Below are 26,607 nucleotides of genomic sequence, written 5' to 3' on the forward strand. Positions count from 1 at the left end.
TTTCTAACATAGACATTCATGATTTACAAAATAAATGTGTAATTCACTTTAATAACATACTTCATAAAAGTATATTCATATGAATAAATAATACACTACTGCTGTTAGCTTCATAGAACAGCAAACCAATCTCAGATATGTAAGCAAAACCAAAAACATTGTTGCTTATTATATTTTTTCCCCCCTCTAGTTCATGCTGGCGTTCCCTCTGGATTATGTATCTTGATTTGTATAAATAGATGGAATCTTTAAAATGTTTAATAGAATCAGACATAATGTTAAAAAGAAAAATTAAAAACCTGTACACAGTTTCTTCTGGTTTTAAACAGAGCACAGTATGTGTCAGCAGGGTCCAACATGCACAGGTATAAAGCTCAAAACCATTGTGTCCCAAATGGTAAAAAATATCCATGACGCAGCTGTAGTGGTAATCCAGTCCAGCGTTCAGACGATGTATGTGGGGAGTTCTGTGGAGAATTTCACATGTACATGAGGTTTCATACATCCTGGAAGAAGACAAGGAAAGAAACAGGTATCAGAGGATATTTTATACTGAAGGATAATGCAGATCTAGAACATTCAGCTGGTCGCATTGCAGATACTTTAAAGCTGCATAAACTACTGCAGCATCAGCTTGTTGCTAACATTTATGTTAGCAGTTTGGTACTGGCCTGGTAGCACAAAAGGAATTAAATAGATTTCAGGTCCTGAAAACAAATGCTTGCTGCAGTTAGAAAACCAATACATTTGGAATGTGGGGGCTAAGAAACCAAAACAATGAGCTAAAAGACACTAACAACCTCTGCTCTCTCTAGTTGGGGAGAACAGAGTTGAGTAAAATGTTTGTTTGGATTTGTTACTACAAGCAACAACTTTCACATTACAGAGTGATTTTAGTACCTGTTAACAGTGTAAAATACTGCTTAGTGCAGCTTTAAAGCTTATTTTGTACAAATAAGTCAACCTAAAAGTTGTTTATTTAACAGCCATCAAACTTTTATTATTTATGTTGTCAGACAACATAAATAATATAGAATACATTTTGAGTTGGATTAGAAAGGATGCATGAAAACAGAAAAACAGCTATTAAATTAGAAATGTTGGCAACAAGTGACACATACAAGACAATGGTAAATACTTAGAATCAGTGAGATTATTCAGTAATGTCAGTTACATAGCAAAATCTACCTGAACTTTGTGAACATTTCCCACCATAGTTTAATGGTCATACCAGACCAAAAGGCTGTCCTGGCAGAGTATATTCAATTAAGGAAGCGTTATTTAACTTTGAACTTTGTAATAAGTGGTGTTGTATCTTTTCTTTAAAATAGACTGTATGCATTAATGTGGTTGTGTTAACATTCAACAGGTAGCAGTATTAATCCCTAAACTCCCACAGTTTCTCTATCCATGACAAAGTGTCATGTGAGGGAGTGAGTGGAGCAGGTGGACCCAAATGCAGACCAAAGTCAGGGCAAAGGCTTTTTTCCTTTTTTCCAAAAGTACAGAGCTGAACTGAACAGACTTGAAGAAAAACTGACAAAAACTAGACAAGAGTTGACAGAGAATGTCAAAACTAGACAAATGATCCAACAAAGACAGTACAGACTTAAATACTAATGGAACTGATGAGGGAATGGGGAAGAGGTGACTAGACAGTACATGTACAAGGCTGGGAGTTGATTGGCTGGGAGGACACTGAATACAGGGCTGGGCTAACAAGACTGATACGTGACAGCTGTGAAGGCTGGGGAAAGACAGGCTGTGTCTGAAATCACTACCTTATTCACTCATTCACTACTCCCTATATATAAAAGACACTAAATAGTTGATTCAGTAATAAGCAACAAATCATATTTCAGACACCAACTAATTGACATGATTTTGTGTTGTCACCATCTGCTGTAGAATCACATGATGGTAGCTTTCACATGTTTTAAATGTGGCACATTGCATTGTGAGATTGTTAGTAGAAAGTAGTGAACATGCCATGGATGCTACTTTCTTCATTCCATGGTGGAATATTTGAGGGCTCTATATGGCGGAGATATTTACACACTCAGCATTCAGACACAAATGTGATTTCGGATACAGCCGCTAAGGGCAAGGCAGGGCTAATGAACCTGACGCAGGGCAGGTGTGAGGATGAACACGCACAAGAGAAACAGAGCAAACTGAAAATCACACACTTACATAACGCAGAAAAACAAACACGAAACCAAACATACACAATGGAAACCAAGATAACATAAAGACTCCTTCTTCATGTATGTTAGACAACAACTGATGTTATATTAGGCCATCACAATCAAATATAATGTCAGATGGGTGACAAATTAAAGGACATGCCTGATTAAATGAGCAGACAAACATATCAAAAGCAGATGCTTTTATACAGTTAATGAGCACTCACTGCATGGTTGAATGAATATGAGAATGATGTAAAACATATGCTGTGGCTGTCACAGTCACCAGATCTCCATCTAACAGATTTGGGCTTTTCCTCTCATTTGTCACCTCTCTGCATTTTCAATAAAAAAGCAACAGGGTTTAACAACTGGTTAATTGTTCTGAGAAGCAACTGTACTGTTCATCATACTCATTGTGCTTTAGTGTTTTCTTTCACATCTTGACCGGACCATTTCACTTCTGAGAAACACACAACAAAAAGCACAGGATGAGTCTCGTGAAACAATGAGCACATGATCACAATGGAATGAAATGTAGTATGCAATGGAGGATGACAATAAAATAAATGCCACACGCTGACAAAAGTCAAACCGGATTGGATGTTTACCGATGGGCCGTGAGTTGAACTCTGTGTCCAGAATCTCCAAAGAAGGCACCAAGTCCCGCTGTGAGCTGGGCGCGGCCTCTGTTGGATTAGCTGGACTCATCATTTCTTGTTCTTTTTCGTTCTGCATCTGCGCATAGACGTTGAGGCCTGGGATCTTCCTTGAGGAAAGATTTACAGTGAGGCAAAGGGATAAAGAGAACAGCCTAACCGAAATAAAGCGAGCAAGGGTACAGCCAGTTGATTGGCATGCTACTGTATGTAGAACCATATCATTATCTCCATCTACAATCAGACAACATTGCTTGATTACTTAGTTTCATTGCACCTATTTCTTTTACTCTTCTCACCATTTCTACAACTACTGGATAAAGTCTGTAAATCTGAAGTTTCATTCTCTTTCTCTTTGTCTGTAAATCTTAAGTTTCATTCTCTTTCTCTTTGTCTGTAAATCTTCGTGACCCTTCGTGCCCTTTTCCCTTGAAACTGCACCTTGGCAAGGAGACATAATTTAACATTTCAGAAAGGTCAACTACCGACGTTCAAAGGGCTTAATATTGATAACGACTGAAGGCTGACTGACATTTCTTTTGCAAAGATTGACCTGACAAAAGAATTTCCACAGGATCGCTGGAGATGTGTGAGGAAAAAGCCAATTCTCTGCTGAAGTACGGCGGAGTATGCTACCGTAGACGTTTGACAGGCAGCTATCAACCTTCTCTGTAGCCTCGCAGGCCGCTTTTGTTTACTAAGCTGTCAGGACCCTCCCCGGCATGCTCAGACACCTTTCCTCACCTCCCTTGATGCACAATGTGACGACTTTATAGACATGACATTTCATGAACACTTTACCTCTTGAATTTGTAGATGACAAATACAGCTAAACCCACAACCACTACTGATAGCAGCATTAGCATGGCAGAGCCACTGTGGTTCTCACTGGTGTCCACAAGGGGCGCTGCAGAGACAGAGAGAAAGGAAGCACACATAGTAAACACCACAACAACTAACAAGACCTGTATTTCCAGCTGAATCATGCAATGAGGAGTGAAAAGGATAAATGACACCTATGTAAATCGTGTATTTTTTTAATATACAGTAGTATTGACTTCTCTTACTCTTTATCTTATAAGCCCCATTAGGACAGTAGCAGCATCCCCAATAGGAAGAGGCACACATACTTGTAACGATGCTCACTCTCTGAATGTCTCTGTGTAGCTACATGGTGGGAGCCAATCAAACACAGGGTTGGGGTTATTAGTTGACGGGGGCAGCAAAAATATTAAATATACCTCGCTGTCCACTGTATCTAGGTCTCCTGATAGTCTTGTAACTTTCCACATGCTTTTAAGTTCTGTCCCACATACTACAGGAAGTACAAAGACCCTCCTGGGCAGCTCTAAACATGGCTATGTATGTTTACCTGCTGATAGGTGTGCTGCGTAGACTGTGACTTGGACCCCTGGCCGCAATGTGAACTGGACAAGGTTTTGATTCAAGGCGATGAGCAAAACCTCAGAGAGCTGTCGGATACAGAGGGAGACACAAGTTCAACATAACTTCAATTTGTACAAAGAAACTTAATGTAACTCTTGAGAAAGGTCACTGTCAAGATCATCAAATCTCAGTCTCATCGGTCTTTGCTTTTGACTCATTTATTAACTGTTCTGACATTTCAGAGCACATTTGTTTGTCGCTCTGATCAATCTTTGCATGGATTCATCCATTTTTCTAATGTCACACTGAAAAATAATTTAGTCCAAATATCACTTGCCCTTGACAGCACTTCTGAGGTTGTTCTTGTTGAAATGCCTGCTTTGTCAGTTTGTAAATGATTGCCAGAATATAAAGGGTGGGCAAATTACAAGAACTTGGTTCCCAAGTTGGTCATCCAGACCTCCCCAAGGAGTCACGAGATAGATCTCAGCAGTTAGGAAATTAAATTGACTAGATCAGACTTTCACTCTTAGTTCTGAAAAATTGCTCCACTGTAGAACTTACAAGAACTCACAGTCATATACAACCATTGGAGGATGGAAAGTGGACATTATAGGGGATCACAACCCAAAACCGGTCAGGAACCACTGAGCTACAGAACTGAGTCAGATTAAAGCTGTGTTAATTGTGTTTTGCCCACTTGGGGGCAGCATAACAAGCAGACACTGGCATATTATTACCTTTATAGAGATGCTATGGCAAATGTGTTGGCAAATAGTTCGGTCTAGTGACACATCCAGCAGCCAAAGAGAAATATTAGCATTCTTTTAGCAGTCATGTTTCTGACCACCTAACAACAAATGTAAGTCGAATATTATCTTTCCTTGTAGCTATGGTTTGGTCTCCTTAAAAAATATCTGTCACTTTACCTGCTATATGTTTGCTTCTTTATGTTTACCAGCTAGTCACTAACTTTGTCTACAAATCATTAGTGGCTGGGCAGGTCGCAGTAGATTTTGAGAACTTGTTACCTACACACTGCAGCTTTAACAAAGTTGAGAAGACCTGAGTTTGTGGGACAAAATCCCAATACAATGAGCTGAAAGGCACTAAAAGAGTTTTAGTGGTTATGTGGACAAATGGTGCAGTTTCAAACCAAACCTTATAAAGATGTGGTGTTTATTACACGTATTGAGTTGCATTATTTGTAGGCGCCCATGACCCAAAGAAAACTCAGTGCCTCCATCAACAAACCCATCTGACTTTCTCTGTTTATGTAATACTCTTGGTCTGCAGGACCTTTCCACCGTGATGCATAATGCATACAATGCTGCCTCTGGACTGTAATTTATTTAGAGACTATTGCCATACTTTGAAACCTTTTATGACCTCCTCACTACTACGTGAGTGCAACCAACCAACAGCGCAAGCATGTGTTGTAGTGACTAGAAATGCGGTACCTAGTTAAAGCAGCATGACACCCTCCTTCTTCACGGACAACTTCCACAAACTTCTACAGAAAACTGCAGTGCTGGGAACTAAAATCCACCAGTTAGAACCGAACATGGAAGTGAATGGACTATGAGGGAAGAACACAGTCTTCAAAGCAGTGGACAAGAGCATACTTACACATGAATAATTAGCACAAGACTACCTCAAAACAGGAGGGCTGTGTACCGGGTAATAAATCTACAACTTGTAATCCTTCCTGGAACTCCCTTGGAGCAAAGCCTAAGAGCAAATCATTTCCCTGGGAAATGGGAGGATGAGTAACAGGCAGAGCCCAGCACCTAGAGATTTGTGATGTGACTGGCTGGCCTGCATTATCATTCAGGCAGAGCACTTCTTCAACCCCTGTTCTTATTAGGACACACCTGTGAAAAGGAAACCTATCAACAACCCCCCCCCCCCCAACAACCAACTGGAGAACAGATTCGCTCCACCTTTGCAGGACCTCTTTCTGATAACTTGGATAACATTGCATCTTCATACAGCAGGATAAAGACTTAGAGTAAATCAAGAGTTTAAAAGGCTACAGGGAAAGCTGACAACTGGGCCTCAACAGCCACTTGTTAGGATTCACCTTTATCACCTCCCCAAGCCCCATCTGGACCACCCTCACTGACCCAATGACAGCTGGTCATTGCCCCCCCCCACCCCCCTCCACCTTACTCCGGTTTTCTCTCCAAAAAACCTCACTTGGCGACCACCTCCAACATCGGCTATAAGTCCTCTGCCAGTTTTGACACATTTGTCACAGTTACGGCGCCCAATCCCTCCCCTCCTCACCATGTCAGTATTACAATCATCCTCTGTCTCCCTAGCCTGAAAGCACAGCCAGTTATTTTATGTAAAAAGCACAGAAAGCTTGCGCCAGTAGCTTTCTCAATTCCTGTCTTGATAGGTAATGAAAAAGAATGGTCAGTCTGCTGAAAACAGGAAATACTAAACCGTTTCTGCAAATTTATCAAATTTAGTATCCATTCCTCATCAGCCACAGCCTGTCGCAAAAATGTAGGAAGCTAATGCTTTTCTAAATTTAGTGTTATTAAAAGTCAGATCTTTGGCAGAAAAAACATCTTTAATCATGATTTTATCATCAAGCACAATCTTAATTTTAGATTAACTGAAAATTGGTTAGACCAAGATAACTATGCAACTGTTCTTATCAAGTCAACCCCTCCCATCTTCATCTTCTTTATCAGTGAAGCTAAGAAAGGAGGTTTAGTTATCATTTTGTTAAATGATTCGCTCCAATGCAAATTTTGCTTCTTTTGTATATATGGCTCTTTAGTTGAATTCCTCTTCTCAAGTTCTATTTCTATCTATAAACCTAAATCTAAATGCTGTGCAAACTGTTATGATGACTTTGCTAATATGCTGTCTGCAATCTGTATTGACTAACTGTAGTTATTGTTGGTCCAAGCTCCAAGTCTCCTTGGGAATTCCTTAGGATTTTTATGAGATTGTTTATCAAAATACCACAGAACTGTTAAATCTGCTTAAAACATAGTTCATATACAACCTTGTCTAACAGTCATAGACCTCAGGTTCTTTTCAATGTTTTGAACACTCTTATAAATCCTTGTGATTCAGCTCATATTGTGCTAACACCTACACTCTGTTAAAACTTTCTTCTATTTCTTACTGACAAGATTTCTGCTCTTAGTTTTTCACCCACTTACTTTGTCCTAGACCCTTCTGTTCCTCCTATGTGTACAGCTGTCTTCAATCAGTTTCTTGTATCATTGTCCTTATTATCAGAGTAATTAATCATCTGCAGCCTACAAATTGCCCCCTAGACAGTATTCCCTCTCGTCTACTAAAATGAGTTTTTAATACTTAACTGTCTGAGTTCAATTGTGAACATCTTGGCATTCATGAAAAGTTTCAGTCTGGTTTTTAACCAAGCCACATTATTGAAAGAGTTAATTCAAGAGGTTTTAACCCTTTGAACTATTGATTTAGGGAACTCTGCTGTTCTGGTGACCTGATTCTTGCCTTTGACACTGTGGATCATAGAATTATTTTATGATGTCTTGAACAGTGCAAAGGCACCAAAGGTAATGTCCTCAAATGGTTTCAGTCATACCTGACAGGAGTTTCTTGGGTCTCCTAGGTGAGCATTCTTGGACTGCAGTCCCACTTACTTGTGAGGTCCCTCAAGGCTGCCCCCGGGGTCCATTTTTAAGAAACCTATTACTCCTTTTTATTATTTTGCTGATGATACTGTATACACATGTATCTGCTTATAAAAAAAAGTAAAGATTAAATACAGCCTTTGCCGAATTGCTTAAAAGTTACACAAACTAAGACAGAGATTGTGATGTTTGGATGACTTGACCGACCGGATGACTCTGATGGTAGTCTTGGCCTTTTAGCTTCTTACAATTGATCTTTTATTAACAATTAGTGTAATTTTCAGCGTAATTATTTCAGGACTTTTTAAGATTGAATTGCTTCTTTTTAAGGTATTAAATGGACTGGTACCTCCTTACCTAGATGGAATCTTGTACCATAATACTGCAGTTAGAGCACTGAGGTCGACCAACAAGATGTTTTTGGGTGTTCCGAGATCCAGGATTTAAAAGAAAGGCAACCATGACTTGCAGTGGCTGTCCTAAACAGACCCTTGAAATGTTTAAGTTGCAGTTGAAGACCCACATTTTCTAGTTTGCATTCAATTTGAGTTGAATTTCACACCTTGACATCATCTCCTATTGTGCCCCAATTCTTTTATTATTACTGTGTTTATTGTTTCTCTCTGTTATTTATTATTTACCTCCATATTCATTCATTTTAGTATTTTATGCTATCGGTAAACAGTACCTAGGCAGCTGCACACAAAGAAGCCCCTATGACAATCTTATCTACCTGGGTGTGTCTTAATCTTAATATGGGAAACTCTGATCACTGCACTGAAAACACCAATAAAATAGTTATTCAGGCTTTCTCTTCCATACCTACCCTCTCTTGGGTCTCAAGAGTCAAGTCAATAAGCTTGTAGATTATTTCAAACATTGTTGATGTCATTACACCCAGTAAGGCAAAGGGAGGTGGTAAGAAAATGTTTCCATGGAGAAATCATTCTCCTGCTGCTTTGATATTCTTCCAACAAGCTTTTTCAAAAATGTTTCTAATTGCATGACCTCAGATATAAAAATTGTCAACATGTCTCAGATTTCTTTCCACAAGCCCTGAAAACTGCCGTCATCTATCCACTCAGAAAGAACTATCTACACACTTCACTAAAGAACAATTATAGGCCCACACCAATCATTGAAAAAGCTTGGATTGGATTGATTGGATATGCCAGAATTTTCTTCAGTTAAATAAATATAAAACAGAAGTAATAGTTTTAGGAGCCAAGGAGGAACGATTAAAAGTCAGTGCCCAGCTTCAATCCATCATGTTAAAAACCACAAACCAAGCTTGGTGTAGTCATGGACTAATACAAGATTTTCAACAGTCACATTAATACAATTATAAGTCAACCTACTATCAAGTAAATATTTGATGAAGAATTAAAGGATTTATGTCTCAGCAGGATTTGGAAATACTTGCATTTATCTTCAGTTGTCTCGTCTACTGTAACAATGTCTTTACATGTCTCTCAGATCAGATGCAGCTGATTCAGTAGTCCTCAGTAAGACCAAGAAAATGGATAACATCACTCCAGTTCTCAGATCTTTACACTGGCTTCCTGTCTGTCAAGTAATTGACTTTAAAATACTGCTGTTGGTTCATAAAGCACTGAATCATTTCTGCTCTGCTGCTACATTATGAACTATCCAGACCTCTCAAGTCATCTGGGAAAGGTCTGCTTTCTGTTTCAAGACTCAAAACTAAACATGTTCAGTTTTTAAGCACCATATATCTTCAGGTCTACTGTAACTCTTAGTTCCTTTAATCAAGAATGAACACTTTTCTGTTTTCCATCGCCTGATTGATATCATACACTGCATTTTGACTTTTACTTATGTCTTATTCTATTTTAGCCTATTTTTTATTCTCAATTAACTCTTTTTAATTGTACTTAAATGTCTTTTTATATTGCCTTATGTTGCTTTTACATTTTGTCTTGATGCCTTTTATGTTTTATATAAAGCACTTTGAATTGTCTTGATGCTGAAATGTGCTATACGAATAAACCTTGCCTTACCTCACTTGATCTCTGCCTGCCAGACTGGCAAGTAACATTCTGCACTGGGAACATCTAACTTTGATATAAATCAGGCAGATTACTTTGACCTGAAGGTAAACTATAGAAAGCCAGACTCCAATTTTACCTCCTTTCTAATCTATTTCCCCCTATAGATTCTTTCATTCGAGCAATTATAAATCTCTATCCTGTTGCTTGGATCCTTTTATACAATCTGAAAATAAAATGTGCCTCTTTTAAAATAAAAAATAAATAAATCTGTTTTTCTCTATTTAATCTGCACTCACGAAACAAGCATGTATGGAGGTGTATAGAGAAGACACATTAACTAAACAAAATCCTCAATTTTCTTACTGCTGATCCCATTCTTTCCTCTGCTGAGGCGTCATTTATCTTATCTGCCTCATTTGCCAAATTAATTGTGATATGAGTAATTTCTGTAGTCCTTCGCCCCCCTTTTATATTTCTTTACAGTTTAAATTTAGACTATGCTATGACTAATTACTTTTTCCCACTGTATACCAGGGTCAGTAAATCTATTATACATTCTAATAAGCAGAGCGCGCTCTACACTTTTAAGATGCCAGCCTTGAATGAAGATTTATTGCTGGCTTGCAGAGGAGAGGATCTTTTCAGGCGATCAACCAGGTGTGAGCGGGGAGGGAAGAGGAAAATCAAATTGATTTCCTTCCCAGTTTCCCTCTCCGCACACGCCTGTGGAATTCTTCCCACGGTGAGCCGATCTAACATTATTATCAGTCATTATCTGTTACGTGAGACTCAGAGCTAATTCGGTCCATCTTGATACACCAGTGATTTAGTGAACTGATCAACCACGACAATTTCATTGTCTGCCTTTTCAGACTCCGTTGAGACTCTGCCCCCGCCCCCCCTTCCACCTCGACACCCACAGGATGTGACTTGAAGGAGTTTAAAAGTCATTCCCCCTGATAATTTGTTAATACTTGTCAAGCTTATTGATGAGTCTATTGCAGAGATTCCTCAGGCGTGTTCTAGAATTAGACTGTAAAAATGTGTAACATGCTCCAGTAGACCAATACTGACATCTGCTGGAGGAAGGTGGAAACTCATGTTTGAGGTTTTTTTTTTTTTTTTTCAGGGAGCAATTACTTGACAGGTTGCTGCAGGAAATAACGGATCCTCCATGACTTACACAACAGTGAAAAGGAAGCAATGTCTCAAACTTGCATGGTGGAATTAGAGCGAGCATAACAAGGTGAAATCCGCCCACACAAACACTGTATACGGTTGGAGATAGGCAACATGGAGGCAGACAGAGCAGTAGATATTGCCTGCAGTGCTCTCACCTGATCTAAATGAGCTGAGCTTTTTTCTGGTTTCCCTTCCGTCAACAGTTTGTCAGGCAGAAGGAAAAACTCTGCTGTTGTTGGTAACCCTGGGAGGACGGTGACCAGAAGCTGATCCTCTCTGACGCCAGTAGCCTGGTGGGGAAAAAGAGAAAAAGACACAAGATAAGGTGTTATGTAAGTGTTATGCAAAGTTATGCTTAACCTGCAAAATGCCACTTAGTGCATTTTTAAACCTGTGTTGCATAATCCAGTTGAATCAGACACTAGTTCTCTTTCTCTCTTCGGTTTGGTTCCTTTGGGCAGATCTGAACACAGCAATCGTCCAAATCAAAACCCCAGGACCCTTTAGAGGAAGTGTTCTTGGTCTAGTCACAAATGAATGATAATTTGTGGTGGGAACATGATCTGATTTTGATCAGACCCAGATATAACACCTCTTATAGCCATGTGTATGTTGAATACTAGGAATCGGATCAGTGAAGTCAACAGCTACAAGCTGCTGCCAATCGAGGTCTGACCTGGACTACCAAACTAAGTACGTTGCCTTCTTGAGATTTGACACATGGAACCTTCTTCAGGATTTTACTCCTGTGTTTCTTGCCTTACACACAACTGACCAATAAGCAGAGTGAATGTTCCTTCATGGTTTTTAGTGATTATGCATTTTATTTACTTGATTTTTTTTCTGTTTGAAAAAAACAAGAGAAAAACACAAAAGTCTAGTCTTGTACTGTCTGGGAAATCAGCCCAAAGAGTTTATCAGCTCATCCACTGAATCAGACCACAGCAAAAAAAAGAGATACAAAGTGACTATGAGTGAGTGGTTGGGTTAGGGAGAGTTGTGCTATAGTTATATATAGGTGAGGGTGTCTGTGCCAATCATATCATAATTTATTCAGACACTAGAGTACAAACAATATCCTGCCCCACACCGCCCAATATACAACAAAGACGATGATGATTTACTGAATGTTTTACTGATTCCTTCAGGAGCCTCTGGGTCTTCTTCTAGCTCTTGTGTGAATTTGCCACAGTGAATGTTGTGAATGTGAATGTTTAAAGTTATCATGTCATATTTTCATCGGAACATTTTTTTTTTTTTTTGCGTGTGTGTGTGTTCTGCCTTTCAGGCTGTGGTTGTCATGAAAAAATGATGTCAATAACAAATAACAAAACAGACATGTTCACTGAAGACTGAAGAGCCGGGTGTATTTTTGGCATCAATTTTGATTTTGTGAGATCAAAAAGTGTGAAAAGATGAAGCGTGGACCGAATTGCTTTTTCCCTGGAATCAGAAAAGTACGAATGTTACAAACCAGGAGCTAATGATGTTAAATCTACACCTGATATGTCTTGTGCAGGTTTCTATCATGTCTTACACTTGACGGCTTGCAAAGCACTCATCCCCAAAGCATCCCTTCAGGTCAGGCCACATACTGACATTTATTCTGCTGTACACTCCAACGTCCACAGCCTCATTACAGTATGGCCGTGAACTCACTTGAACTATATGTTTCCCCCTCTTCTCCCTTCTGCCTTGTCATTTATCATCATAAAAGTCAGATTCATGTCTCAAAGCCTTGGGGAGGTCATGCTACACTCATAGACCGTCAGCATTCCAGTCAAGTACTGACAGCATTTACCAGAGTAAAAAGCGATGGTTTCCATGGTAAAGACCAGAGACAGTTTTACCTGGATCAGAGAGTTTCTGATGACTCGGCTCACGTCCTGTCTCCATTCTGGAACATCGGGGTTGTGATCGTCCAGGTTTGATGAAAAAGCGAGCAGATGAGAACGAAAATATTCTGCAAGGACAAAATTGTTGTTTTATACTTTTCATCTGTCATTAAACACAGAGTTCATCCTTTGATTCAGATCCTGTGGACCAAATTATACTTCGTCTGATAGCATCATCTTTGAAGGATAATTCAGGTTTATTTCAACTGGGGACTCTTATTTTTAGCAGTCACAAGTATCATATCTCACAAAAGTAATTGCTGAGATGTGAGAACACTGTGATACTGATACAATGTAGTTCATACATGAAACACGAGCAGTCAGACGATCCAAACCAACAGTTTAGTCGAAGTGATGCAAGAGTAGATGTAACAAAGTGCTCCGATCAATCAGGAAAAAAAAGACAAAATACACAAAATAAACTGATACCAATCCAATTCAATATCTGCCATATAGTGATAAATGGGAACATTATGTACCAGGGATTGCTGTGGCTTAACAGCTCAGTCAGTGGTCCACTGTGACTGAATTTAAGTATCTGATAGAATCAAAGAAATCATTAACTTCAATTATTTTAGAATTAATAAGGATTATATAGACATTTAATGTAAGTGTTTATAACACATTTTAATCTAGTTAGAAGCAAATATAAGGGGATTTTAAGTGTTTATTTGCCAGCAATTGTAACTACTCCTATTTTAAAGTATTACATTTTATTACATTACATTATTATTGTGTTTTACTGAATTGTTTATCATCTATTTATACACCAGCCTCCACTTATGAGTGCTCAGAGGAGTGGTTAAAAAAGAAAATGTTACCCTAATTATTGTTGGATCAGTGCATTTCAAAGCAGTAGTAATAAAAAAACTAAGCAAAGTATTCTTATTCTCAACAGGTAGGCATTGGGATGTTCTTTTAAAGATGCCTGCAGATATTGAGCCCAAAGGGAGTGAGTTCCAAAGTTTACGATGCACAATTTCAAAAATGACAGTAATCTGCTGGAGTTTTGAGCCCTGGAGCAAAGAACGGCCATTAAACCTTGATCAGAGGACCACAGAGGCCTGATGGTGATGTAGAGCCGCAGGTGCTTCAACATGCTGAGCTGTAACTGTGGTTACAAGAATCTTGAATAATACAAAAAGAAGTACAGGGGGTCAAAGTTGAACCAGGGAGTCAGTCTTAAGCCTGTCACAATAATTATCAACTTATCGTACAATAACGTAATTATCAACATCATCATGTCTATGTATGGACTTATTGTATGATACATGGACATGACCTTGATTATTTCATGATGTCAATATTGCCACACTTCACATTAGCAGCTAAGGGTCTATTCATGTCACACTGGCTAAGCAAGTAGTGTCCTCCATTCCTCACTGTGTACGTCCTGAATGGAGACTGCAGAAGAATTAAAGGTAAATAACTCTGTCCCCAATCATAATCACCCCCAATCCCTTTTGCTTTACTATACTATTATATTATCATTATATCAGTGGTATTCAATTATCTCCAAATGACAATAATATAATTTATCATGATTATTTCTGAGACAATATATCATCCAACAAAAGTTGTCATGACAGGCCTAGGCAAGATACTTTTTCTTGAGTTGTGATAGTGCAACATCACTTAGTAAATCACTACTTTGATCCTAAGAACATGAGAAAGACAAGCAAACTATGTAATGTATTTAATAAATTGCAGGTGCAACCAAATTCTAACAATGCACTCTGCATTGGCTCTGGCTCAAGGTAACAACAGTATAGCCAGAAGGCCACCATTTCTTTTTGTGCATGAAATTGCAGTAAAATATAGCAACAAGACAATTTATATTATCATTATATCAGTGGTATAAAATTATCTTCAAATGACAATAACATTGATTATCGCGATAATTTCTGAGACAATATATCGTCCAACAAAATCATTGTTAAGTTATCATGACAGGCTGTAAACTGTGATGGACATTTTTACAATGTACCTTGATTCCTCTTTAAAATTTCAATTTGATTGTCTGACTGTTCATGTTTCTTGTCTTTTTGGAGAGACTTCATCATGAGGAGTTTAACATTATCATTACTGATCGGTATGATGGTAAAAACTATTAAAAATAAGAACTAGATTGTAATTATCCTTGAATAATGATTCAGACCATCTGTAACTTCTATAGTAGACTGTGCTGACACATGTTGCTCTGTTGTCAGTGTGTTTACAGAGCAACAGAATCCCAGAGGAGAGAGAGAGTCGCAGGGTCAGCTCACCATGGACAGCAATGTCTTTTCTATCCTGCAGAATAGTATTCCCTGCGGACACCTGCAGAGTGACTGTATTGATGCCTTCCCGGGAGAACGTGCATGCCACACTTCCCTCTAGGGTGATTACTGGCTGCTGGAGGGGAAGAGGTGGGGGGGGTGAGAGAAAGAAAAGGAGGAGGACGAGGGAAGGAGGGAGGAGGGAGAAGGAGAGAGTCAGAGTCTGGCAGCTCCCACGAGAGACCCTTATCAACAGCTGGTTAACATCTCACACTGCTGTTATTTACACTACAGAGGTGTCAGCCTGCTGGCGCACTCACAAACACACACACACACACACACACACACACACACACACACACACACACACACACACACACACGAACATACACAGAGAGATTTGCAGCAATCTACGCTGTGCTGCATACAGTATCGAGGGTCCTTAGAGAGTTCCCCATGTGACACTAGCAGCTCCTTCCTGTCATTACTCACATCTCCATTTGTTCTTCAAATAGCTATGAGATGCTAATACTGCCACGCTTTATTACCAACTGACATAACTGGCTGTCCTTGTGGAAAGGCCCCTGTTGGTGCTGAACAAACACATTTACACAAGTACAATTATGAAGACAGAGAGTGAAAGTGGAGCATTTCTACATACAGTGCATTTGCTGGTCCTGAGAGATGGAGGTTGTTATTTTTTTTATCTTCTTTTACAGCCTCTTCTATCTAAAACTCCACAAGCATTTTAGAGGTAGCAGTTTCTAATTCAATCAGCCTTTATCCCTGTAACACTTACTTACTTGCTTTGACATTTTTCAGATTGGCTCGCACGCTGCGAATGAGCTTGATATAAATTCGGCAAAGAGACACTTAAGGTCAAGGGACTGACCATTTATTCACTGTCTATTTTTAGCAGTAAAGGTTACAGGGAGCTAAATTTAGTAGACATTTAGTGGATTCTTCTGTTGGAGGGGGAACTCTAAAAAAAGAATGTGAGCAGCGTGAATTTCAAATCTTGTAGTCTGCTTGTAGCCAAACAGCTGATTAATGCACCGCTGACTGTGAAGCATAAATGTTGCAGCTTATGCCCAGCAGCTAATGCAAGCGTGACTCCAGGGCTCTTTTTGAGCTAAAACTACACTATGCTGCTTTTTTTTCTATCTTAGCGCGTTCCCAAATCCTCAGTGCCTGTTAAAGCACAACCTCTGTTTTTCTATATTTACATTGGCTTTGGGGTTGTTTCAAAGGCACCTTTATAATGTAGAAAGTAATAAGTGAATGGTGCTGTAGTTAGGCTTTTATAGGATATATATAGGCTATTGATTATATTTTCCAAATAACATGGGCATTGATTTTGATTGATTTCCTATTTTGATTAAGCTAAAACAAATGCTACTCACCTTCTTAGATAGCAATAGTCCATACTTCAGTTTTCGCTTGTTTCGCTGCGTATGTATTTTATTTTGTTAATTTTTAAGATGTTTGAATAAAAAAGTAAATCACATAAAAAATAAAAATATGTTGGTTTTTTTATACTAGTGTCATGTAGTGGAACAGCCTTCCGCCACACTTTACGTCTTTTAATATGAAAGATGCTTACACAAGTCAGGTAAGGACTGTTTTATGGGATAGGGTAAAATATCTACAGTGTATGCATTGAAACTGATTGTTTTGGTTGTCATTGTCTTCTTGATGTGACATTATTAATTGTTATTTTTATTGAAAATTGAGTCAGTGTGTTATTTGGCTTTTGGCTTTTAGGATTGTGTTTTGTTTTTTTAATGCTGAACGCTTCTTTGTGTTGTCTTTGTTGTCTAACCTTTTGGAACCATATTGGAAATAAACATTTTTTCACTTTTACATATTCTCTCTTGGATTCTTTTATCACTGTGTCTGATAATCCACCAATAAAATCAATCAATCGATCCAGTTTCACACATATCTTATAATTTGGGCACATTAACCTTAAAGTACTTGCATGGCTGCTTTAGATCTTAGTCAGAGGAGTTCAGGGTAAGAATAAATGATGGATACACTTCAGTGGATATCAGTAATTACACTTTTTGGTGTATCTGATACATCAGCATGCTCTGCAACTTTTATCAATGTTCATTAATAAGGCCACCATTTTTGCAACCTCCATACACAAAAAAAATAGGTCAGCAAAGTAATGAATCTCACATCTTTGGAGCACGAGAGTCAGCAAACTAAAAAGTAATTGCAAGTGGGCAAAGGTGTAACACAAGTAAAAATTCAGGCAGGAACAGGAAAGTCTTTGCACAGTACCTCTGTGTTATTTCCGATCCACCAGATGTAGGTGACCGTTCCCACTTGGCTGGGCCACAGAACGGCAGTCAGATTCACTTCCTTATTCCTCACCGCCACAAAGGGAGCTGAGAGATGGATATACTCCAGCTGACCTACTCAGGCACACAGATATATCACGAGGTGAACTCGATGCACCACGATGAGCAAAAACAGAAAACGGGGGAAAAAACAAGCAGATACAACTTTTGTAGAGTGAGAGAAAAGGAAAGGGGGAGTAGGTTTATAGTTGGGGAAGGGAGATTGAGTTTATTCAGAATTCTCTCGTGCGCTGGGACTGCTGACTGCCATCTGTGTGTTATTTTTCATCCGTGGCACCCCTGAGCCTGCAGTGGCTCTATTTGTACGGCTGGCACATAGGATTGACAGATTGGTGGGGGCAATGGCGCTCCCTGATCAATAAGTCAGCTCTGTTACATCTGTCACCCTTGAATACATCGGGGGTGGTCAGCGCTGTTACATATGAGGCAGGCAGTGGCTTCGTTGGGTTCGAGCAGCTATGAAGCATAAGCTGACTTTGAGAGGAAGTGTAATGGGATTTGTTCTATCTGGCTTGTTTGTTTGGTTATGGGTGGGGAGCATGTTTGGAGATAAAGTACAGAAATGTGGCACACTGGGTGTACAAGCTGACAACTGCAATTCCACTGAATGTGATTAAAAAAAAGCACAAAAATAGGAGAAAGTCTTATCAAAATAAACACACACACATTTGGATACACAAAAATCTCCCAAAAGTCTTCAATATCTCACATGCTACGTGCAGATAGAGCACGGCGGTCTCTGAGCCGAGGTTGTTCTCCCCGGTGGCGGTCACCCGGTAGATTCCCACAGCTTTGTAGATATGTTTAATCCCGTCCTCAATGGAGCTCACGTTGGAATACGTCAACGCGTGGCCGTCACCAAAGTCCAGCGTGATGCTCGTCTTCGCCCCGTCGCCCTGCAAGGTGCGAACACTTTCAACAAGTCTGCAGGTTTGGAACTTTATCAGCCACGCAGTCACACAGGTTTCAATAACTTGTTGTAGTGCTGCACTTTACAAGGACAGAGTATTTTTTTTCTTCTAGGAAAAAGTAATGATTTCCTGGAGCTCAACAGACTCAGAGTTGTTTGGTTGTCACTGTGCTTTAGATATGGCTTCACCAACTGCTGCGTATAGTAGAAAGAATAGTTACTCTTGTTGCTCTATTTTACTGCATCTCAAGCACAAACATCACAGGTGGCCTTCTAGCTATATTGTTGATTTACTATAAGCCAAAGTGCATTGTTAGAATTAGGTTGCACCTGCTATTTGTTAAGTTCATTACTACATTTGCATGTAAAGACCTTCTTTGAGGATGTTGCAGGAGGCAATATGCAGTCTTGAGCTGTCTGATTTGTGTAGACGCTGTCGGACTATGAATACACAACTAGGCTGTAAAGCTTTAGAAAATCACAGGAAAATGTTCTTGTGTGCAAAAGTGAGGGCAGAAAATATCTCTCTGGCTTTATTGTAAAGAGTGCGTAATTGTTAGACCTGTCATGATAACTACTTTTAATGGACGATATATTGTCTCAGAAATGATTGCGATAAATGATACTATTGTCATTTAAAGATCATTTTATACCACTGATATGATGATAATATAAAAGCATAATAATGCAAGAGGGGCGGGATTGGAGACTGTCATTGTGATCGGGGACAGAGTTATTTACCTTTAATTCTTCTGCAGTCTCCACTCAGGACGTACACAGTGAGGAATGATGGACACTACTTGCTTAGTCAATGTGACATGAATAGTCTCTTAGCAGCTAATGTGAAGTGTGGCAAGACTGAGGTCATAAAATGATCAAGGCCATGTCCATCATATGATTAGTCCATATATAGACATGATGATGTTGGTAATTACATTACTGTACTATAAGTCTATAACATAAACGGCCTAATCTTAGCTACTTTAGTGACATGTAAACTGATTTCCGGAACATCTGTAGCACGGTCTGATCAAAAGCAATACATTATAAACAGGAAGTCACTGTGCCATCACAAACTGTAACATAACTTTAAATATACTGTAGTTTAGTTTAAGACGACCTAGCCATGTAACTAGCTTAATAAACGACTTACTTAACTACCAGTTCAGTCCTGTAAATGTAGATTTTACTGTGTTTTTGTACATGGAGAAATACGTGTGTTTCATTGGTATTCATTAAGTTTTGAATGAGAGGGAAATGTCAGGTTATGCTAACCTAGCAGCTAATCGAACATTTTGTCTGAGATTAGCATAAAGTTTTGTAATGTGTGTTTTTTGTGAAATACTTCATTATCAAACTGCATTTTATCAACTATCAGGTCACACGACCATATTCTTTATTAGCTGTTCCTTACTACAAAGCTAATTAGGTCATAAATTAGCAAGCTAACGTTATCTCCAAGATCCCCTCAGCTCTAGAAGGACTTCTATCCAATTTGTTTTATTTGTCTTAATCTTATATTATTTATTTTATCTATTTTTTTGTACTTTTAAATACCAGACTTGACATGTCTAATTTTACTTTGTTTGAAAGGTTTGATCAGTTACACTCACTAAAGCCACTTGAAGTACTTTTGAGTTTGAAGAGCAGTAAAAGCTATGAAAGCTGTTAGTTAACTAGTGTAAAATTCCCACTATGTCCTAAATCATTATACTATATACTACCATAAAACACAGCACATCACCGTTTTTTGAGGAATAAATTGTAAGTTATGTTTTTGCTTTTAGCAGAAAGCTGGTGTTCTCCTGGTGTTTCAAAGCATCGCTTCTGCAAAATCTGTATGACCAAACATTGAGTTATGTAGAAAATGCTGAAAAAAAGTCTACCTCTTCCAGGAAAACTAGGAAGGTGACATTGGTGCCTAATGTGGCCGTTAAGGTGCCCTCACTGGTGACCAGGTGGAGACCTTTAGGTGCTTGGATGGGACACTGCTGCCTCCTGGCTGTATACTCCATACTGACCCCAGCTGTACAGTTATTAGAGACCACCTTCCTGTATCTGAGGGTGGAAAAAACACAAAAAAACAGCTTATGTAGATATGATTGAGAATTAAAATACAAGCACTTTGTCACCCTGAAGTGGATCAAATACAATATTTATTAAAGGGCCAATAAAGACGCCTTTGTTTCTGAAAAGAGAGAACTGCAGATAAAATATTTGAATGGAATTTGTCAAAGCTGCGAGCACTTTCTACATTGTACTCAAGTGGCAGAAAGAATTGGATTGAAGATGGATATCTCAAAAGCTGGACAAATAAAACTAGAATAATCTATATGGCTGGAACTCACAAGAGGAAAATATGAAAGTGGATGTGTGACAACGCCTGTTAAAATTCACTCTGTGTTGTTTTTAAATAGAAAATGTGGAACTGTGCCACCACACAACTACACTTCAGTTACTTAGCTGTGTGTTTACTCTGTCTGCCATGCTTTGTTATATATGGGGCAGCTTGTAGAGATTCTCCATACAGGTTAGAACAAACACTTAACAATGGAAAGGTTTGCTCAGGTTTGTGTGAAGTGTCTGAACTGTGGAGAGAGGGAGTAAGCAGGACTATAAACAGGATGCCCTTTGACAAGAAATGTAAAATGTGGACAGAATGCCAATGTTTCTGAAATAGATAGCGCCCGCTGATTAAAGGACAAGTTCACAGTTTTTCATGTCAGCCTTAAAACAACAGTCAGGTGCACAAATGAGCATTTAAAACCTGTGTTTCGTACTGTAATTTTCCATTCCCTTCATAATGCACTCCTTTTTAGTGCCAAAGTCTCTCTTTTTGTTACTATACTTCCACCACAGCTCAACAGGAAACACTAAGAGGGAATTTGATGCTAAAAAGACTAAATGTGTCAGATATCACTTGATATGACTAACTCACACTGATGAAGACTCACATAAGCTTCACATCTACTTTTAAATACAATTTTGCACAAAGTGACTGTGTGGCCCTACTGGAAGCACATTTGAATGGGAAGTTATAATAGTCAGTATAATTATACCATACCATACTGCTCATATGGACACCTGACTGCTGTTTTAAGACATTTGAAAAATCGTAAACTTGTCCTTTAAGGTAAATTTGTTCTGAACACAGTGAAAAAGTGTATTTCCATAAACTTCATGTCTATGCTTCATAATTACATGCTTAATAGAGCACCGGTAACAGCACCAGATATAAGTTTTCCATCCATCAAAATAGAGTTCATACCTTTTTCCAATTCTTGACATGACTTAAAAATACTCTTTCTCTGACAGATTAAATTATTAGCTTACACTCACTACTTCATGGCTGTTTTTCTTAAAAGCACATTTGATTATTCAGCCCACATTTTCCCTCAGCCTGTCCTCATTGTCCCCGAGAAACTAATTAACGTACCCTGAGCTACTCAACTCAAATGCACCGTACATTTTATCCAAAGCCTGCAAATCACTGTTAAGACCGTGCCATAGCCTGTGTGTGCGTGTGTGTGGGTGTGTGTGTGTGCCTTATTCTTGTCTGCTCTCCTTCCTCTGTATGTATGTGTGTGTGCTCACCCGGTGCTGTTAAGGAACGTCATCCCCGTGGTGCAACTCCTGGACATGGCTGATGGATGGAACCAAAAGGCGGGGTTGCACTTGCCATCGGTCCGTCTCTCGTAACCGTAATCGCTGTAATGATCCAAGCAGACACAAACACACAAACACACAAACTGTTATCCAATAGGGAGCTGTGGAGGAAACACTGACAAACGTGATGGATGCAAATATTCTGAAATTCAATTCTGAAAGGATATCTCAGACAAATCAAACAAAATATAATAGAAAAAAAACAGTTATTAGATATTGAAATGAAGATAAAGTCTCATGGAAGACATGTAATCTTCATGCCATTACAGTATAGACTTCCCAGTAATTACAGCACCTCTTCTCTGCTTTTATACACACAGCCTGTGAGTTGTTTGTCCTATAAATTAAAAAGGCAGAGCAGCAGCGCTACGTCCCCAAAATGATAGGGACAAATTGCCCCAATTACTGCGACATGCACACAGATGCAAAAGTGTTTGTGATTGTTAATGAAAGCTATTAGACTCAGTGATTTATGGTTTTGATGGTGCTTATTCTGAGAGTTGCTTCACTCAAGAGACCTACAGATTTGGGACCAAAGCAAAAAAAGAAAAACTGCATTAATACTGCTGATAATTCAAAGACATTTTTCTGTAACTACAACTCACTAGCAGCAGTTGTGAGTTTCTTCCAGCTGTGGATGAACGGCGGCACACATTCAGGTGAAAAGAAAACAAGCTGCTCTACAGTTACAATCTAGAGGATGTTATGTATGATGTTATCTCTTATCTTTTAAATCATGTGGCCAGTATGTTCCTACAATTCATAACACTTCAGCTCTGTTTATCCCCCCCCCCCCCCAACACACACACACACACACACACACACACACACACACACCATCAGGCCACTTTCACAATATCCTAACCTCCAAATATTAATAGTTTCATGCAATTGTGTCAGATGTTGCAGTATGGAAATATAATCTTAAAGCAGCTCTGGAGTTGTCACAAAAGTCATTTTGTTGTGCTTTTACAATGATAATAAACTGCTTGAAGTTGAATTTGCTATATAGAGCCACTGAATGTGTTATAATAAGGGTTGGCAAGATGGGTACAAATAGTTTTAAAAGCAGCATCAGGTTTGTTAAAATGTACATTTAGTATTTATGTTGGTTTTATATCATTTGAAATGACATTTGCACCATTTTTAACCAAAAGTAAGACTGAATGCTCCTGAAAATGTCAAATGGTATAACCACAAAAGAATGATATTAAATATGTTATCCATCTACAGTGTATTTAAGTGACTTATACAGTTAATGACTTCATTTAAAGCATGCAAATGGCTCCTGATTGACATGATTCCCCAGATTAAATGTAGAAAGATTTAATGGTTACACCACTTAGACATTTTTGCCATAATCCTAATATTTTGTCTAAAAATGGATTAAACGCAGAAATTGTATGCTGGATCCACACAAACATTTTAACCCCTTTAAATTTGACTAAACCACATGGACACAAAAAATGCCATTCACCCATATACATGCAACTTTAATATATCTAATGTATAATGTGTCACAGATGTATCACATGATCACAGGCATTTCTGGTCTTTGTATGTGTGTGTATGTGTATAATTTTGGAATAATGGCTCAGAATACCTGACAAGTTACATGTTTCATGATTATAATGGTTAACACAATGAATAAGAACAAATATCAAACACATTTAACATTATATTTGTTAGATTCTGACTGAGAAGCCTTAGTTATTTATTAGGTTTTTTTTTCTTTGGGTTGTTGTTGCTTCGTTCCAAACTCTTTAGTTAAGCCTCATTGGTCAAACCTGAAAAGTGTCACAATTAATTACACTCACAGATGTCAGCATACAGACTCAATATTCTTTTTAATTATGGTGTTGATGCACGCTATTGTCCCACAATGCAATACTGATCTTTGTTTTTCCAAGTGAGGAAAATTAGTATTCATCCACAACAACGATGTTTTAGGACATCATTTAGGCTTTTTTCTGAACACTTACAATATTTATTTGTGTGTTTTTGTTTTTATATTTACAGCACATATTCATTAAAAATCATTCATTAAAAAAACATTTAGCATTCTCTTTGTTTGGGGTTTTAATGGCATCAGCATTACAAACCAGCAGTTTGAGTGACTTCCATCAGCGCACACATTGCATAATTTAATGTGTATTGATTTCCTGTTACTAACTGCACCAGTATACAATGAAGATTAGTACATCACTTATACTGCATAGCATTAGTATGTATAATGTGATTGGGGCACAGTGTCAGTCCTCAAGTTTAATGAAGCTATAAGTGAAACTCCCCCTGTGCTCAATATAGAAACTGAAAATAAATTAATTAAATGAAATGATAGAGCATTCTGATAGATTTGAATGTGAGAACTATTTGTTTGTATTTGTTCTTAGTGTTTAAACCAGAGTAGTAAACTATGAATATAAAGTTGTTACAATGATTGATTTCATTTTAAAATCATTCATAATCTTGTACAAGTTCTGCTGTGTTTAGACATTACTGCTTTATCATAGTCATGTTATATTTGAGGACACGGGAGGATATTTGCTCAGGAATTAACTCCTTAGCAACCAGTTCTAGAAATTAAACCCACACCTTTATGATGATTTACTTGCATGTATAGCTCACTTAAAGGACTAGTCCAGCATTTTATTGCCCTACGAGAGGGGCCTCATAAGAGACAGGGAATGAAAACAGAGAGAGCGAGAGTGAGAGAGAGAGAGCGAGAGTGAGAGAGAGAGAGAGGGAGAGAGAGAGTGAAAGAGAGGGAGAGAGCGAAAGAGAGAGAGAGAGAGAGAGAGAGAGAGATACACAGAGATAGTGAGAAAGACGGGGGTAGAGATAGAGAGAGACATAGATAAAGAGAACGATAGAGAGAGAGAGAGAGAGAGGGAGAGAGAGAGACAACGAGAGAGTTACACAGATAGTGAGAAAGACGGGGGTAGAGATAGAGAGAGACATATATAAAGAGAACAATAGAGAGAGAGAGAACGAGGGAGAGAGAGAGAGAGAGGGAGAGAGAGAACAGGAGAGAGATGCAGAGTTATATGGAGAGAGAGAAAAACAGAAAGATAGAGAGAGACAGAGATACAGATAGAGATAGAGGGAGAGATAGATATATAAAGATAGAGAGATAGCAAAATAAAAAGAGATAGATAGACAGACAGACAGATAGATAGATAGATAGATAGATAGATAGATAGATAGATAGATAGATGATGGTTAAAAAAGTAAATAAGTCTCACCATTCAAAGTCAGCCTCTGTACAGTCACATGGACCTGACGTCATGGAAACCGAGTACGTCTTCCCCATCACGCACCTGGACATGGGCTTCAGCTTCCGGTAGATTCTTTTCACTCCCATGAGGCACGGCTCACCCTGCGCCCCCCCCCCCCCCAATTTTAAAAAACAAACAGAAGTCATACAGAGAGTTAAAGGGGGAAAAAAGAGCTGCTTCTGTCACGCTTGCAGCCATAAATAATTTACACGATGCAACCAACCATGTGTTCATCACGCTGTGTGTGTGTGTGTGTGTGTCTGTGTGTGTGTGTGTGTGTGTGTGAGAAAGGCAAGCGTTGTGAGATTCCTCTTGGTTGAATATTTGGTGCTGTGCTAAACTCAACTCCTGTTCCTCCTGTTGTGAGAATGTACGTTACTTGAATCCTTTTTTTAGACATTTTTCTTGTTCTTGTTGTTGTTGTTGTTGTTGTTGTTGTTGCTGCGATACCAACGAATAAGAAAGGGCTTCGATCTCAAAGCTGCCAACACCCGATCCATTTTTAGGCTTCTATCTAAGTGTTGTGTGACTATAAAATCTGAAGGAGTACAAAAAAAGAGAGGAGGAAAAGAAGATAACACCAGCTTGTTTCACTGCATCTTCCATCATACACTACTGCTGCTTCTAATACCTGAACTTTCCTTCTTTTGTCATTAGGTGTCACTAGTGAGACGTTTATAAAAAAATCCCAACTCCTGAAAATCTCCCTAACTTTTTCCACAAACAAGCATTCTCTCTGTTCTTTTTTTCCTGCATGTATATGAAGCCAGACTAGGTGCTACCTCTACATTTAGGCAGGTTTAGCTGTGTGTAATTGGCTTGGACTCTTGTCGTCTTCCATGCTATACGTTTTGATCATTACCTGGCTCTGAGCATATGGGGAGGTATCTAAACCAATTACAAGACTGGGCCGTGAATAAAGGAGCACTCTGGAGTCTCTGGCTCATCTTCAGGCCTGACCAGGTTGAAGAAGGTGGGGGGGGGTGGGGGTGGGGGGGTTGTTCAGTCAGAGCATCAGCAGTGAATTGGCGGAGAATGTGCATAAGTGCTTTGGGAACTGAGAGACATCCAGGTTTGCACGAGGTCTCTGGCTTGAAGGGGTAGAGACGGTCAGCCGTTTGATCAAGTGAGGCTCAGCTCAAACCCTCTCACCTCTCAAACACGC

General features: G+C 38.9%; 1 protein-coding gene across 1 annotated transcript in view; it reads right to left on the bottom strand.

Annotated features, from left to right (window-relative positions):
- Positions 1–356: 356 nt before the first annotated feature.
- The window catches only part of LOC128368050 (VPS10 domain-containing receptor SorCS1), a 172,502-nt gene continuing 146,251 nt past the window's right edge, over positions 357–26,607 (bottom strand). Inside the window, exons 16-27 of the mRNA XM_053328783.1 lie at positions 25,410–25,543; positions 22,093–22,206; positions 20,385–20,556; positions 18,298–18,484; positions 17,509–17,642; positions 15,229–15,352; positions 12,917–13,029; positions 11,222–11,356; positions 4,218–4,317; positions 3,647–3,752; positions 2,798–2,955; positions 357–506 (exon numbers count right to left, since the gene is read on the bottom strand). Of these exons, the coding sequence (XP_053184758.1) occupies positions 445–506; positions 2,798–2,955; positions 3,647–3,752; positions 4,218–4,317; positions 11,222–11,356; positions 12,917–13,029; positions 15,229–15,352; positions 17,509–17,642; positions 18,298–18,484; positions 20,385–20,556; positions 22,093–22,206; positions 25,410–25,543 (1,539 nt within the window). The 3' untranslated portion in view covers positions 357–444. The remainder of the gene's footprint in view (positions 507–2,797; positions 2,956–3,646; positions 3,753–4,217; positions 4,318–11,221; positions 11,357–12,916; positions 13,030–15,228; positions 15,353–17,508; positions 17,643–18,297; positions 18,485–20,384; positions 20,557–22,092; positions 22,207–25,409; positions 25,544–26,607) is intronic.

This window comes from Scomber japonicus, chromosome 2, assembly GCF_027409825.1.
Source record: "Scomber japonicus isolate fScoJap1 chromosome 2, fScoJap1.pri, whole genome shotgun sequence".
In the NCBI taxonomy this organism is placed as follows: Eukaryota; Metazoa; Chordata; class Actinopteri; order Scombriformes; family Scombridae; genus Scomber; species Scomber japonicus.